The 14,362-nt window shown below is 37.0% G+C and overlaps 1 protein-coding gene across 1 annotated transcript; it reads right to left on the reverse strand.

Annotated features, from left to right (window-relative positions):
* Window positions 1–128: 128 nt before the first annotated feature.
* Window positions 129–11,085, reverse strand: LOC139951336 (uncharacterized). Its single transcript, XM_071950188.1, has 7 exons — window positions 10,806–11,085; window positions 9,126–9,375; window positions 8,369–8,597; window positions 7,889–8,014; window positions 6,700–6,925; window positions 5,855–5,993; window positions 129–4,888 (listed from the first exon to the last, which is right to left on the reverse strand). The coding sequence occupies exons 1-7, from the start codon at window positions 10,916–10,918 to the stop codon at window positions 4,418–4,420; spliced, it is 1,554 nt and encodes a 517-aa protein (XP_071806289.1). The 5' UTR covers window positions 10,919–11,085; the 3' UTR covers window positions 129–4,417.
* Between the last annotated feature and the right edge of the window lie 3,277 nt (window positions 11,086–14,362).

Consider the following 14,362-nt stretch of genomic DNA (forward strand, 5'->3'; position numbering starts at 1 on the left):
TATTTAGCTTAGTTGTATATATTGCAAGAATGTAAATTCTTCACATCCACTTTTTGGTTTTTAATTAACACAGCTATATGGTATTAATGTTATTTAACTGAAACCAAAGGCTTGGTTTTGCAAGTGTTATGTACTGTAAATGCAACTTCAATTAAACTTGTCATGTTATAGCTTTTTATATAATCAGTTGGGTTAATATCTTGCCAGTATGTTTTGACGAACCTTGAGATTTTGAAAGCTTGTATGATGGCTGGTATTCCTTAGTTTAGTTATAAGGAAACAATGGATGTTGTCTCATGCTCAAGATGTATTGGACTTTTCTTTTTAAAAAGACACTGGACACCTTTGGTAATTGTCAAAAACTAGGCTTCTCACTTGGTGTATCTCAACATATGCATAAAATAACACACCTGTGACAATTTTGACTCAATTGGCGGTCAAAGTTGTGAGGTAATATTGGAAGAAAAAAACACCCTTGTCGCACAAGTTGTGTGCGTTCAGATGCCTTGAATTTGAAACCTCAGCTGAGGTATCTTATTCAATTCAAATATTTTATTGAGAAATTACTTCTTTCTCAAAAACGACGTTTGTTCAGTGAGATTCGTTTCTCACAATGTTTTATACTATCAACAGCTCTTCATTGCTCGTTACCAAGTAAGGTTTTATGCTAACAAACATTTTGAGTAATTATCAATAGGGTCCAGTGCTTTTAGGCCATTATTATTTGATTGTAATAAAGAGATTAATGTACACAATTTGTATTCACATTAAGGTCACATTCTAAATAAGATGCAGTCTCAGATTCAATAACTGCTGCATTAAGGCCCGGTCAAACAGGCCTCGATAACGAGAACGAAAACATTAAAAAATGCACGCTCTCGATTGGCTGAATGAGTGTGGGCGTATTCTGCGTGGAGCAACTCAACCAATAGATTGCGTTCTCTTTGCGTCGTTATCATTATTGTTATCGCTGCAGTGTGACTCAGCCTTAAATTTAGTCTCCACACAATAATGAGACTAATAATCCAAGTATTCAAATATTTATTGACATTTCAAACAATCTGCATTTCTGCAGTTTCATGTTACAGTTTGTGCTCAAGACTGTCTTATCTTGAAAAATATAAAGATGACTTTGTCATCTTGGAGAAGACAGAATATTTTAAACCACACATAAATAAAAATATTAAGTCATGCTTAACCAAAAAAATGTATATCTGCTTGCTTTTTACTACAAATATGAAATGTCAAGTTATGAAAAGTTATAGAAGTTGATATACATAGCATATGTACATGTACATCGATGTACATGAAATGTTCAGGTCAATAACTGTTATTTCAGAACTGCGTATACAACTTCATTCAGTTAAAGTCATGGCAACCTTCCAAACAAAAACCTACAATGTAATGGTTCTGCCCAGGACGTCTGTAATGGTGGAAAAATGTTTCCCTGGAAACCATTGCGAAATTGATCAGTTACATGGTAGATTATATAAATAGACTGAAATCAAAGAAGAAATTGCAAGTGTAATTTAAACATTTGGAAAATGTGTGGTGGTCCGAAACAGAGGAAATTCTTCGAATGGTGGTTGGGGAATCCAGAGTGCTGGGTGGTTTTTCTGGCAGTGACCATTGTGGGCAGAACCTTGCAATGTTAACTTAAAGCCTATAATGTTCATTCATATTTGCATTTCAGTTTTAATTATGCAAAGGTTTAACTCCTTGTCAGATTTGTTATAGTAAGTCAGGAGAGACTCTTTTGAAAGATCAAACGAGAAACTTTTATTAAAAAACATATGACAGCTTTGGAGCCAGAAAGGAACAAACTTAGTGTGTGGATCAGATGTACTTAATTTGTGTACATGTACATATTCTGGTACATGTACTAACTTACCAAGAGAACATTGGTTGTCAGACACAAAACATTCTCTGTTCACAACCGACTATGAGTGCGTTTGGCGACCCCCAACTAAAGCCCTACCGAACAGCATCCCAATTTTTCCAAGCTCTCAAATCTATCTCAAGATGAACTGTCTTTATTTTTAAAAGCAGTTACGTAGGATCAATCTTTGCGCTTGATAAAATCGGTCTGCAATGTTTTGACAAGAGGTATTCATTTTGGGGGTATATTTATTACTAATTTTAACTATAATGGCTATAACATGTTATTATGCATCCCAGTGCTGTATAGGGGTTACATGCTTGATACATTTCTAGTGCTAGGAATGGATGATTCAATTGAAGGGTCTGGGTACTTTTTGTAACACAAAACACAAGTTCCACAGATTAACATTAAACTTACACAGTTTGACGATAATGGTGGAAGAAAGCTTTCCTTTAAAAATATTCATAACTGAGGTGCTGTAGTTTATGAGAAATGAGTTAAATAATTTTCGTCTCAGTTTTAGCATGCAAATTGTATTCACCAGTTATGGTATAATTACCCTTAAACTGTATAGTTACCATAACTCAGGTTAATACTAAGATTGCTAAAATAATTTATGTGACTTGTTTTAAAAACTACATCACCTCAGCAAGTAATATGTTACGGAAAGCTTTCTACCATCATTATCTTCAAACTGTGTAAGTTTAACGGTAATCTGCGGACATTGTATTTTGTGTCCTACAAAGACTACTCAAATCCTTTAAAGCCATTAGACACTTTCGGTAAACAGTTTTGTCTAAGGCCCACACTTCGTGTATCACAACTTGCATATAAAATAACAAACCTGTGAAAATTTAGGCTCAATCGGTCATCGGAGTCAGGAGAAAATAACGGGAAAACCCACCCTTGTTTTCCGCACGTTTTGCCGTGTCATGACATGTGTTTAAAATAAGTCCGTAATTCTCGATATCTAGAATTGATATTGTTTTATAGTTTTCTCAAAAAGTAAAGCATTTCATGGAATAATATTTCAAGAGAAGTCTTTCACCATTACCCTGTAAGTTATTTGTTAATCTGTGAACTTTTAATTCTGTTTCTGTTCCGAAAGTGTCCAATGGCTTTAAAAGGCAACGTGTCCCGTACTAGACATAAAGTGTGTACATGTAGTTTAATACCTGCCAGCCAATGTACATGTAATAAGTTACTGCACAATAAACCTTCAGAAGCTTCAAACAAGAATTCAATTCGGTCTCCACAATAAAGTGAACGGCTCTCTTTTATTGTTTAATTTATATCCACCAAACTGGATAAGGATTGTACACACATACATGTAGTAGGATATAAAACTAAGCTCAAGAGAATGAAAATGTTTAACCTAGACAAACGGCCAACAAATGATGCACAATGAATGAACATGGATCACACTATCATGTTGCATACATGTACGTGCATAAAAAAAAACATTTATTTTCTTGTTAAAATTTGTTTAAAGGCAGTGGACACTATTGGTAATTGTCAAAGACTAGCCTTCACAGTTGGGGTATCTCAACATATGCATAAAATAACAAACCTGTGAAACTTTGAGCTCAATCGGCCTTCGAACTTGCGAGATAATAATGAAAGAAAAAAACACACATGTCACAAGAAGTTGTGTGCTTTCAGATGCTTGATTTCGAGACCTCAAGTTATAAATCTGAGGTTTTGAAATCAAATTTGTGGAAAATTACTTCTTTCTCAAAAACTATGGCACTTCAGAGGGAGCCGTTTCTCACAATGCTTTATACCATCAATCTCTCCCATTTACTCGTCACCAAGAAAGGTTTTATGCTAAAAATTATTTTGAGTAATTGCCAATAGTGTCCACTGCCTTTAAGTAGTTTCCACAAATTTTACCACCCTAAAAGCAATAATCTATATACAATTTAAATACAATAAATATATACATGTACAATAATAATGATCTTGGATTTGTATGTACAGGTACAATTTGAGTATTTACAATATTTTTCCTAAGGATTTTTTTGGCCTAAGCCTTACCCTAGAACAATGAAAGTCATTATAAGGGTCAGGTATTGCTGTGAGCATAGACACTGCAAACATGTGGAATGGTCATGGCTGAGCGGTTAAGAGCACCGAATTCAAACTCTGGTGTTTCTGAGCGGCAGAGTGTGGGTTCGAATCCCCCAGCCGTAACACTCGTGTCTTAAGCATCGCTTCGTCCTTCGGATGGGAACTAAAGTCGTTGGTCCCATGTGTTGTGTAACGCATGTAAAAGAACCAAGTGCACTTATCAAAAAGAGAAGGGGTTCGCCCCGGTGTTCCTGGCTGGATTAGATTGGCAGCATATTGCCCCACAGCACCTTGTAAACCATTAAATGGTTCTAAGAATTAGGTCTCATATTTCAAACTTCGTCCCACTCACCTTGCAGTAAATACCTAGCTTTGTATCCTTTGGAAAAAGGAGTGTTACCAAATATGGTTGTTATTATTTATGTGCCAAAAGCCCTAGATATTCATTGCCTACAACTGTCCAGTTTAAATGGTGGCTGTTAATGGCTCTAAGGCATCCAGTGTAAGCTGAGGACCAGTACCTCCAAGACCTTTCTGCCTCAGTAATTCTTGTTGAAGAATATATGCTTCTGCCTTGCACAGTGGTTTACGTTTCCCCTTGTATGTCTCCATGTGTACTGTGCGAAAATCATGCTTTCCTGCTTCTTCAACAGGCCTGTTAGCGGGAACAAACGGACGGGTGGGTTGATCTAGTGTCTTCCCCTCAAACTTATTCATTGTCTCTGATTCAGTGGCCATTTTACCTAGAGCTGGTACGTATATGTTAGCTTCATGTAAATCACCGTAGCGTATGCGAGCCTTGACACCCCAGTCTTTGTAGAAGCGCTTGTTTATTGTTTGGTCGTCAAACTTGGCTGGTTGTCTCTGTGTGTTGGTCATTGGACGAGCTTTAGACACAACGTAAGCATCTTTGGACTCAATTGGCTTGTAGGTCATCTAGAAGGGATAAATGAAATAATTTTTAATGCAACAGTTAAACTGATTGCTCACCAATAATACACTAATTCACAAAAAACGAGCTAATGTATCAATATACTATGTATTTAACACTTCAGGCATTGCATAGTGAGGTATCAATATATATTTGGTTTGCGGTAACACCATGTGTGTAATCTATTTGCTAGGTAGAGTTTGTTCTTTAGAGAACTGTCTTTTTTTATTCTACTACTGCGGAGTAGACTATCAGATTTTTCCAAGAGTCCAAGTGTCCAGTTTTCTAAAACTTTTGTCTTTATGAATCAAGTTCAAAGTTATTATAATCACCATTTTCTCTCCTAATTTTCATAGATCAAACTTCAACAAAATGTGAATGTTTTGTCTTTTAACGACACTGGACAATATTGGTTATTGTCAAAGACCAGTCTTCTCACTTGGTGTATCTCAACATATGCACAAAATTTACAAAATTTTGAATATTTTAACTCAATTGGTCGACGAAGTTGCGAGATAATAATGTAAGAAAGAACATCATTACCAAACAAAGTTGTGAGTTTTCAGATGCTTTACTTCGATACCTCAAAATCTAATTCTGAGGTATCAAAATCAAATTCGTGGAAAGTTACCCCTTTTTCGGAAACTACATTACTTCAGAGGGAGTCGTTTCTCACAATGTTTTATACTACAGTATCAACCTCTCCCCATTACTCGTTACCAAGTAAGTTTTTATGTTAATAATTATTTTGAATAATTACCAATAGTGGCAAGTGCCTTTAATAAAGGCAAGAACTCACATGTTATTTCCCATTCACTATTGTATTATTCATGAGTCTGTGTAAGCTATCATACCTTATGACGAGCAGAGTATACTAATCGAAACGTCGAGACCAAACCGGCTCTTTTCAGAGCCACAACTCCTTCAAAGTTTACTTTTCATATTTATATTTATAGTTACTCCTATCATACCTTATTTGTTGTAGTTGTAGTAAACTTGGTTGTGGGTGGTATATACTCCGTTGGATCTTTGGTCATCAGAGCTGGCTTAGGATGCTTCCTTGTGTCATGTCCTGGATATTGGGTTCGTTGTTCAGTGACAAAGTCCAATCTAATTGTAATAAACACCAAACTGTCGTGAGTATTTTGTTTACTGCCTTTTACAACCACTACTACTCTAATCTTACTTTATGTTTAAGTGTTGTGGCCGAACGGTTAAGCGCACCAAGTCGTTACACTTGTGTCCTTAAGCAAGACACTTAATAACCATTGCTTCGTCCTTCAGATGGGACTTAAAGCCGTTGGTCCTGTGTGTTGTGTAACGCACATAAAAGAAGCCAGTGCACTTATCAAAAAGAGATGGGGTTTGCCCCGGTGTACCTGGTTTGATTTGCAGCACATTGCGACCTGAAAACCATAACATGGTGCCATGTAAAAGGAGTATATCTCATAAATCAAACATAGTCCCACATCCTTTGCGTAAAATACTGTATGTTTAAGCGCTTTGAAACGCCCTTCAGAGTGCTATATAAATACCGATTACTATTATTGTTATCTCTATATGCATAGTTTTCTGGTTTAACTCGTTAACAAGTAGGATTTGAATCTTTTTATTGTAGATGAGGTTTGCGGTAACACCTTTGAAAATCTCTTTTGAGTAGTGTCGGAATTACGAAGTGAACAGATGAGTTTTGAGTAGTTATACTATGAAATACTTTCAGACTTCAAAGTAAGACATGTTCAATCTGTCAGGACAACAATTTGACAGCAAAATGGTTGAATAACTGTAAGGCCCTTTCAATTTAATTTGTGCATACCTTGAGTCCATGCTAAGACGGATAGTAGTTGGGGGCGGAGTCACAGGGTGCTCAGGGAGGGGTTGACTGCGGTACCCTGGGAAGTCCCTCATGTTCTGTGTCTTTCCGTCAAACTTGGAGCGTTTGTCTCGGCCCAACTGTGAGGCAAACTTAATGGTGCGACTCTTTTCTTGTGGTCCCATATCTTTATAGGTGTGTTTATTGGTTGTGATGTGGTCGAAGTCACCTGTATCAAAAACAATGTGATTTAAACTTAGGTAAAGATAAACATAAATAATGTGAGTAGGTATACACATTTAAACCGGGGACAAAAGAAGACAATAGGGTTCGGGAAAGGTCCAGAGTTGGAAAACATGTACAAAACCACCGGGATCCGTTGCAAAAACAAGCTAGAGTATAAACAACAAGGGACAATATGAGGTCCACGGTTACACTAGCTTATACAAGCTTGTGTGAGTAGGATTTGAAACTTTGCATAGTGGGAATATGATGTAGTAAGGTTTGCGGTAACGCCATGTCATGATAATTTCTTATTGAGATAAATAATGTGCACATGTTCAGGGACCTGTGACTAACCAAGACAAAATGGCCACCAAAGATCTGAGCCCAATTTCATACAGCTGCTAAGCACGAAATTTGCTTAGATTGAAATTTCTTCCATGACAAAAACATGGTTACCAACCAAATTTCTATTTGTTGCATATTGCTTGTTGCTGATAATCAGCTATTGATTGCTTATCCTGAAAATCATGTGGAAATTTGGTTGGTAGTCCTGTTTTTATCAAGGAAGAAATTTTGGACCGAACAATTGGGGTAGTCTAAGCCGAGACTGACATCATGTGGCATCAATGTTTCACTTTAGCCTGACCTTTACAGAATAAAACAAATTATTGTAGTATCCCACCGTATGCCAAAAATAACAAATCTGTGAACATTATTTTGGTGTAATTGGTCATCGAAGTTGCAAGAGAATAATGAAATAAAAACAACCTTGCGTGCTTTCAGATGCATAATGAGAGGCTTCAGTCGAATTCTTTTACCGTTTGAGTGAGAAATTATCTCTTTTTCAAAAACTGTATTACTTCAAAGGAAGCCGTTTCTCACAATGTTTTCTACCATCAAAACATCTCCTTTGCTCGCTAACAATTATTTTGAGTAATAACCAATTGTGTCTTTAACTCGTACATACCTTCAATGACTATATTGTCGGGGAGCTTTTTAGCAGCAAGTGTTTGTTCTGCGTGATTGCCAGGGAAGTCTCTCTTTGACACGGACTCCAACTCTCCAAGTTTCTGTCCGGGGTACAAGATAGATCCTAAAAAAATAAGAAGTTGAATAACTGATGATGTTTGTTGACAGAAAACAGAGAAAAATTACCAGGTAGAATGGATAGAATGGATTGTGCAAAGTTGAGTTGCTACATGTACCAGAATAATTTTAACTATTTATTTGATCATCTGGGCCCAATTTTATAGAACGTACCCAATGTGACGTTACCATTCAAATACCTGCCTACAACATGGCGTCTGTGATGCAACCGGGAACGCTTCAAGCAGCGTGCTCATTTGTCAACGCGCTTAGACGGCATACGGCCTGGATTTATGTAAGACTATAGGAATGGGTGGCCCAAGCATTTTGGCTGGGATTGTAGAAACAAAAAATTACAAACCTGTGAATGAAGGTAGTTCACCGAACGATTTAGCTGGGCGTGGCACCCAGTGCTTAAAGTGCTCCTTGTTGGATGTCCTGCTGTCAAACTTTGCTGATCTAAGACCCTTCCTGTTCTGAGTGCTCGGTCTAAGCATCTTAATTTCAGGGAATGACGTATGACCTTGATAAGTCACATTGTAAGATGTCTTGTTCTCAAAGGGTGCAGTACTTTGCTCCATATTCTCTTCCTGTTTTCAAACACAGTTACAATAAACAACAATTAAAAGAGTGTTAACTCAAACAGCTTTAAAGAGACACTATTTGCATGATCCTTAGGGAAAATCAACTCCAATCCTAAACTAATCTTTATAACTGTCACAATGAAGAAGGCAAGTCTCGCATCTGATAAGTGAGTGAGCTTCTTTCCTTCACATGTTTAAGCAATGTTTTTGGGTTACACCGCAGTCGTCGAATGCCCTCTCTGCCTACACATAATGCATTGATGCATTGTGGTTCTGAATCGCACTAAAACTTAAGGTCTAAACACAGAGCAGGGACAAGAAGGAGTTCAATTAGTTGTACTTAAAAGGTTCCATGTGTGTTAACGCACTGGCAATCTTGACGCACAGTCCTAAAAAACACAGTTCATAGTCATCGATGAGACATATAAACTGTGCTTTTTTATGATCGCTGGTCAAGATTTCCATTGCGGGACCGTGTTCAAACCGGCCTTTACTGCGGTTGTTTTAAGATCTACAAGATGAGCCTATACTAACCATTTTGATTGGCTCTTGTTTCTTCGCTTGAACTCTCTGTTGATAGTCTGATCGTTGGATTGTATTGAAGTCCATGTCAGGAGGATTGGGGTCTCTTGGTGTTGGAGGTGGAATCATGGGTAGACGACGCTGGTAACCCTCATCAGGTTCCTTGAAGGTTTCTTGATAATGACTCAGTGAACATTTGTTGTTAGGACCAAAGCGATTCCGCTTGTACCTTTTTTTACAGTTCTTGTGATGCTTGTGCCGTCTGTCATTAAAACAAAAAGGTAGTTTAGTTTAAGTTACAATCATGTTTTATCTGCAGGGTCACTGCGACTCACCAACACATCACCATGAGTTTATAAAGTCCGGAAAACTTTAATGTGTTTTTGTTACTTACTTCCGTTTTTTTAATAAAAAAATGAACTACACTTGTTCTTTGATAACATATTCTTGTCAGGTGCTGGGTTGCTTTTGCGGAAGTCAACATTGTTTTTAAATTTTAAATTAAAGTCACCTGGAAGTGGTATTTTTTCAAAATAAAGCTTTTGTCACTAATATATGTGTTTTGATGAGTGGAATGGGAAAAAACAGTTAACTAAGGTTTTAAAAAATCAGTTCTTATGTTATTTAAAAATTTAAGAGTAGACCCGACCCGAGAGGGCGCTGTTCGTGACATCAATCGAGGCAGACTTTGCCTGTAATGCATAGAGTAAACACAATTGCAAAGTACATGTACTGACCAAGTCGTGAGTTTGTACGTTTCAAAAAACAAAACAAAAATGGTTTTTTTCCGGCAATGCCGACCAGGTGTATTGCTGCTGAATGCAGAAAAACACTTTTTGAAATGTACCAACTCACGACTTGGACGTACATGTACTTTGCACGTGTGTTTACTATACGCATTGCAGGCAAAATCTGCCTCGATTGACGTCACAAAAGGGGTAGGCGAAGTCAGCCCCCAAACAACTTTTTATATTTTTTAAACATATAAATCGTAACAAACAATTATTAAAAAAATTGTTTTATTGTTCGTAAGCATAAACAAATCCAGGTGACTTTAAGAGATTTTTAGGGAAGCACTATCTATATGGGGTGCTATTTATTCCAACCCCCCCCCCCCACCCATTTTAAAAGTTTGGGGTTCCGCAGCCCTAATATCTAGTAGCCATAATGTCTCCCTATTTTGTAAATCTTTGTATTTGTTCTAGGGCGCTGAAAATAAATAAATTATTGTGATCATACACATTTCTTTTTCTTGTGACTTTTTTCATGTATTTTTTATTTTTAAAAGTCCAAAACAAAATCCCATCATGCGACCCTAATAGGCCTATAGTTAATTCATTTTCATTTATTCAATGGTTTATTATAAATCTATTCAATTCACTAATTTTCCGCACGTCGCCACCAATTTATCCGCCTTTAATTAACAAACAAAAAACACTGTAGACTGTACATGTATATTACTTCTAGATTCTATAAGGCTATAAGGCTCCCCGTGAGCCTTTTAGTTGCTAGAACTTCTAGCAGAAGTACATGTATATCATATAAATTATTTCCAACATAAAATAAACACAAAAATGTACTTATAAATCAACATGTTTCAAACATAAAATAAACAACAAATAAAATATATCAAGATGTTTCATCAACAACAGAAGTTTCGAAAAAAAACCAAAATGACTACATGTATCTTACCCACAATCACACAGCTCACAGAGACACGTAAAGGCAGGAAATGGTTGATTGAGTATTGCACGGGCTTCAGAACTGCTCGTATCAAGCCGACTGGGTGGGTAGTCCAATGTCATGATGACCACTGTTCCAGATAACAACTTAATTTACAAATTGTATATCACACAACTTCTTTTTATCCTTCTTATAAATATGAAAACGGCCCCAAATTGTTGATAAATGACTCGCAAATTGTGTTACTTTGGTGGATTTCCGTGCACCTGCCAGTGTTGTGACATGCACCTGCTATTTGGAGCTGTGTGTATACAGTACACAGAGCGGTACGGTCCCGTCGTCCGTAGGCCTTAGTTACCAGTCAACAAAATCGGAACCCACTTAACGTGGCGACCTAGCAACGGGACATTGGGATCAAACTACCGGTAGTCAATGGGTGTATGGGGGGGACAGTGTATACAATGGTTAAGCTTTTGGTGTGTAGTGTCTCCGTACCCTGGACCGAAACAGGTCAACTCGTACCCAAGTCAACTCGTACCAAAGTCAACTCGTACCTAGGTCAACTCGTACCCAGGTCAACTCGTACCCAAGTTAACTCGTACCGTACAACGTACGTTGTATGCCGAAACGGAGAATTTCCGTGCGGCGTGATTTTGTAAGCGATGGGAAACCATCATATGGAGCTCACTTTTATTAATAATAATCTCACGAATTTCGTTTTTAATAATGTTTGTTCATCTCATTTCTGCCTTTTTTCCGCTAGGATATTCATTCAGATCCATTGTGGTTTCTTTTAAATTCCCGTGTTGAAGGGTCGCCGTGAAAGGCGTTGAACAGATCAGATGCACACTAGTTCTTCGTATCAAGGAGGTATAAATATTTCGACCTCCATGTTCATAATGAGACCGATTATTTTCAATGAAAAAAAAAACGCAACCCTTCATGTTTACCTTGGTGTGTTCCCAAAAGAAAATTTCATGGTAAGAATTCATTCAATTCATTCATTTGCGTTATGTTCTTATTATCTTTTTCCGAATAAAAAAACCCACAAAATTCATTCTAACTCCCCACCGATAGGGCCTAAGTAAAAAAAAACTGCAACATGAAAAAAAAACCAAGAAAACAAAATCATTGCAACAATGAATAGCTAAATGTATGATTAACAATATAAATAAATAAATTAAACTACAATATTTATCAATACGAGTAAAAAAAATTGTAAACATTTATTTGGGTGCGAGTTGACTTGGGTACGAGTTGACTCAGGTACGAGTTGACTCGGGTACAAGTTGACTTAGGTACGAGTTGACTTGGGTACAATATGATTTTCCGGTATCTGAAAGGAGAAAAGGAGATGGCCACTTTTCGGCCGCCCAAGAAAATCTGCTTTTCAGGTGGCGGAAAAGCAAAGAAATAGAAAATTGCATTTTCACATAACGTTAAATCTGCTTTTCTACTATTCTGGTAGCAGACATGCAAATGGCCACTTTTCGTCCGCCAGCATTAGGAGACAGAGTAAAACCTGCTTTTCTGGTAACAGAAAAGTAGAAACGTAAAACATGCATTTTCACAAAACGTTCAGTCTGATTTTTCTGGTAGCAGAAAAGTAGAAAAGGAGAAAACTCATGTAAATCAACCATAAAATCTGCTTTTCTGCTTTTCTGATACCAGAAAAGCAGATGGCCACTTTTCGTCCTCCATAATATACATGTTTAAAGCTCTATGCATCAAACCATTGTACCCTTTTCATGAAATGTAAATTGCACATAGCGCGTGCGCACTAATATTTTGGTTGGCAAAAAATGTAGGATCATCAATCGGGCTGTTTATTCACGGGTAAATGGGTGCGTGACGCAGAGACGCGATTGTGTGTCTCCTCAGTGCACAACTATATGGCGTTTGCCAACAAACAGGGGTTGTGCGCCTGCGAGAATGTAATTAGCATGTTTCCTGAAAAGGGTCAATATTTACCCCAGCCAAAATGGAACTAATGACTTGATGAACTTTTAAGAATGTTCATGATCAGTCCATGCACCAAACAGTTCATGGCATGTTCATCACAGCAGTTCAAGAACTGTTCATCCATTCCATTAATGGACAAGTTTTAAAGTTGTGTGTGTTTTCATAAAAGTCCATCTAAGCTTTCTTTGCAGAATAATGAACTCTAATGAATAATCATAACTCAACTGTGTATTAACTTAACTCCCTGTTTTCAAATTGGTATACATTTTTATTCTAATTTTAATTATTTCCAGTATCTGTATGTCATTGCTAGTAATAATCATTAGTATAATTACCAAACACTTTACTTTGACGAGTTTTTCTTTTGCCCTCTAGGTGTATGGTAAGTTTAAAAATAATGTTAAATTTATTTGCCAGGTTAACATAACGCATTTTACATGTATGGCTTTAGTATGAAATAAAGACATTGATCATGTGAAACAAGAAACAACTGTGTGGTGTAGAATGATCATTGTAAAATAAAAGAAAAACCCCTGCCCTGTAAAACACTGTGCATTGTTTTGTCAAAGGAAAATGTTCCTGGGTGAATTATGATTTGTCCGGCAAAATTACGAGGTCTTTGGTTTATATCCCGCTCCGGTCAATTCGTCGTTGTTCAACCAAACAATCATTTACAATTTGCCCAGTCAGTTTCCCTTGATGTGATTTGAAACTTTGCATGGTGGAAGTTTTATCAAAGAGATAGTTACACCGTAACAATCCTTTTTGAGTAGTGTTTGTTTTGAAGAACATCGTTGGTTAACGACTCTTATTCCAGAACTTCAAACCTCACTTAGTACATAATGTAAGTAGGCCTATACACTAGAATTAATCTGCAAAATTTTCATGTCAAAAGTTGATTGCGTTTTTGAGAAACTGCCAAAACTCCATTGCAATTTGTGTCAACATAGGAAAAAAATTCCTAAAAGAATACAATCTGGAAAGCGTTACCGCGGTAACGCTTCTTATATTCATTTTGGGGGGAAATAAAAAGTGATACCATTTTTGTCCATACCCGTACATAATACCAAAGCTTCTGTGTACTTCTTTCCACATCAGTTTTTATTGCCATCGATTTTCAGAGTTGAATATTATGTCCCTAAAGGAAAAATAATCTTTATAGGAATACAATTTGAGAAGCATTACCGCGGTAACGCTGGTTATGATCTTTGGGTGCTGGGGGGGGGGGGGGGGCGGGACACCAAGAAGTGAAATAATTATATCTTATTTGCATTGTAGGACCTACATGTACTATCCAAGAGTTTTATAGCCATTATATTCCAGAGTTAAATACGGTCCAAATGGAAAGAATTTGGTCAAAATAGGGAGAATAATCCCTACAGGGATACAATATGAGAAGCGTTACTATACTCTGCGATTCAATTTTCGGGGAATAAAAAGTGGTGCCCCGTTTCCATTTAATATACCAGCATGTACTTCTCAAACGAGTGAAATGTACATGTACTATCCAAAGCTGTTGTACTTCTTACCACATAAGTTTTGTTGTCATAAGATTTCAGAGTTTCAAATTCTGTCCACAAAGGAATAATTAAAAAAAGCATTAC

This window comes from Asterias amurensis, chromosome 19 (assembly GCF_032118995.1).
Source record: "Asterias amurensis chromosome 19, ASM3211899v1".
NCBI classification, from domain to species: domain Eukaryota; kingdom Metazoa; phylum Echinodermata; class Asteroidea; order Forcipulatida; family Asteriidae; genus Asterias; species Asterias amurensis.

Excerpts from the sequence above, each read along its gene's own strand:
- LOC139951336 (XM_071950188.1), bottom strand. The coding sequence starts at position 10,918 with ATGACATTGGACTACCCACCCAGTCGGCTTGATACGAGCAGTTCTGAA. Across the intron at positions 9,376-10,805 it reads TGTGAGCTGTGTGATTGTGG|ACGGCACAAGCATCACAAGA; the intron begins GTAAGATACATG and ends TTTTAATGACAG. Across the intron at positions 8,598-9,125 it reads AACAAGAGCCAATCAAAATG|GAAGAGAATATGGAGCAAAG; the intron begins GTTAGTATAGGC and ends GTTTGAAAACAG.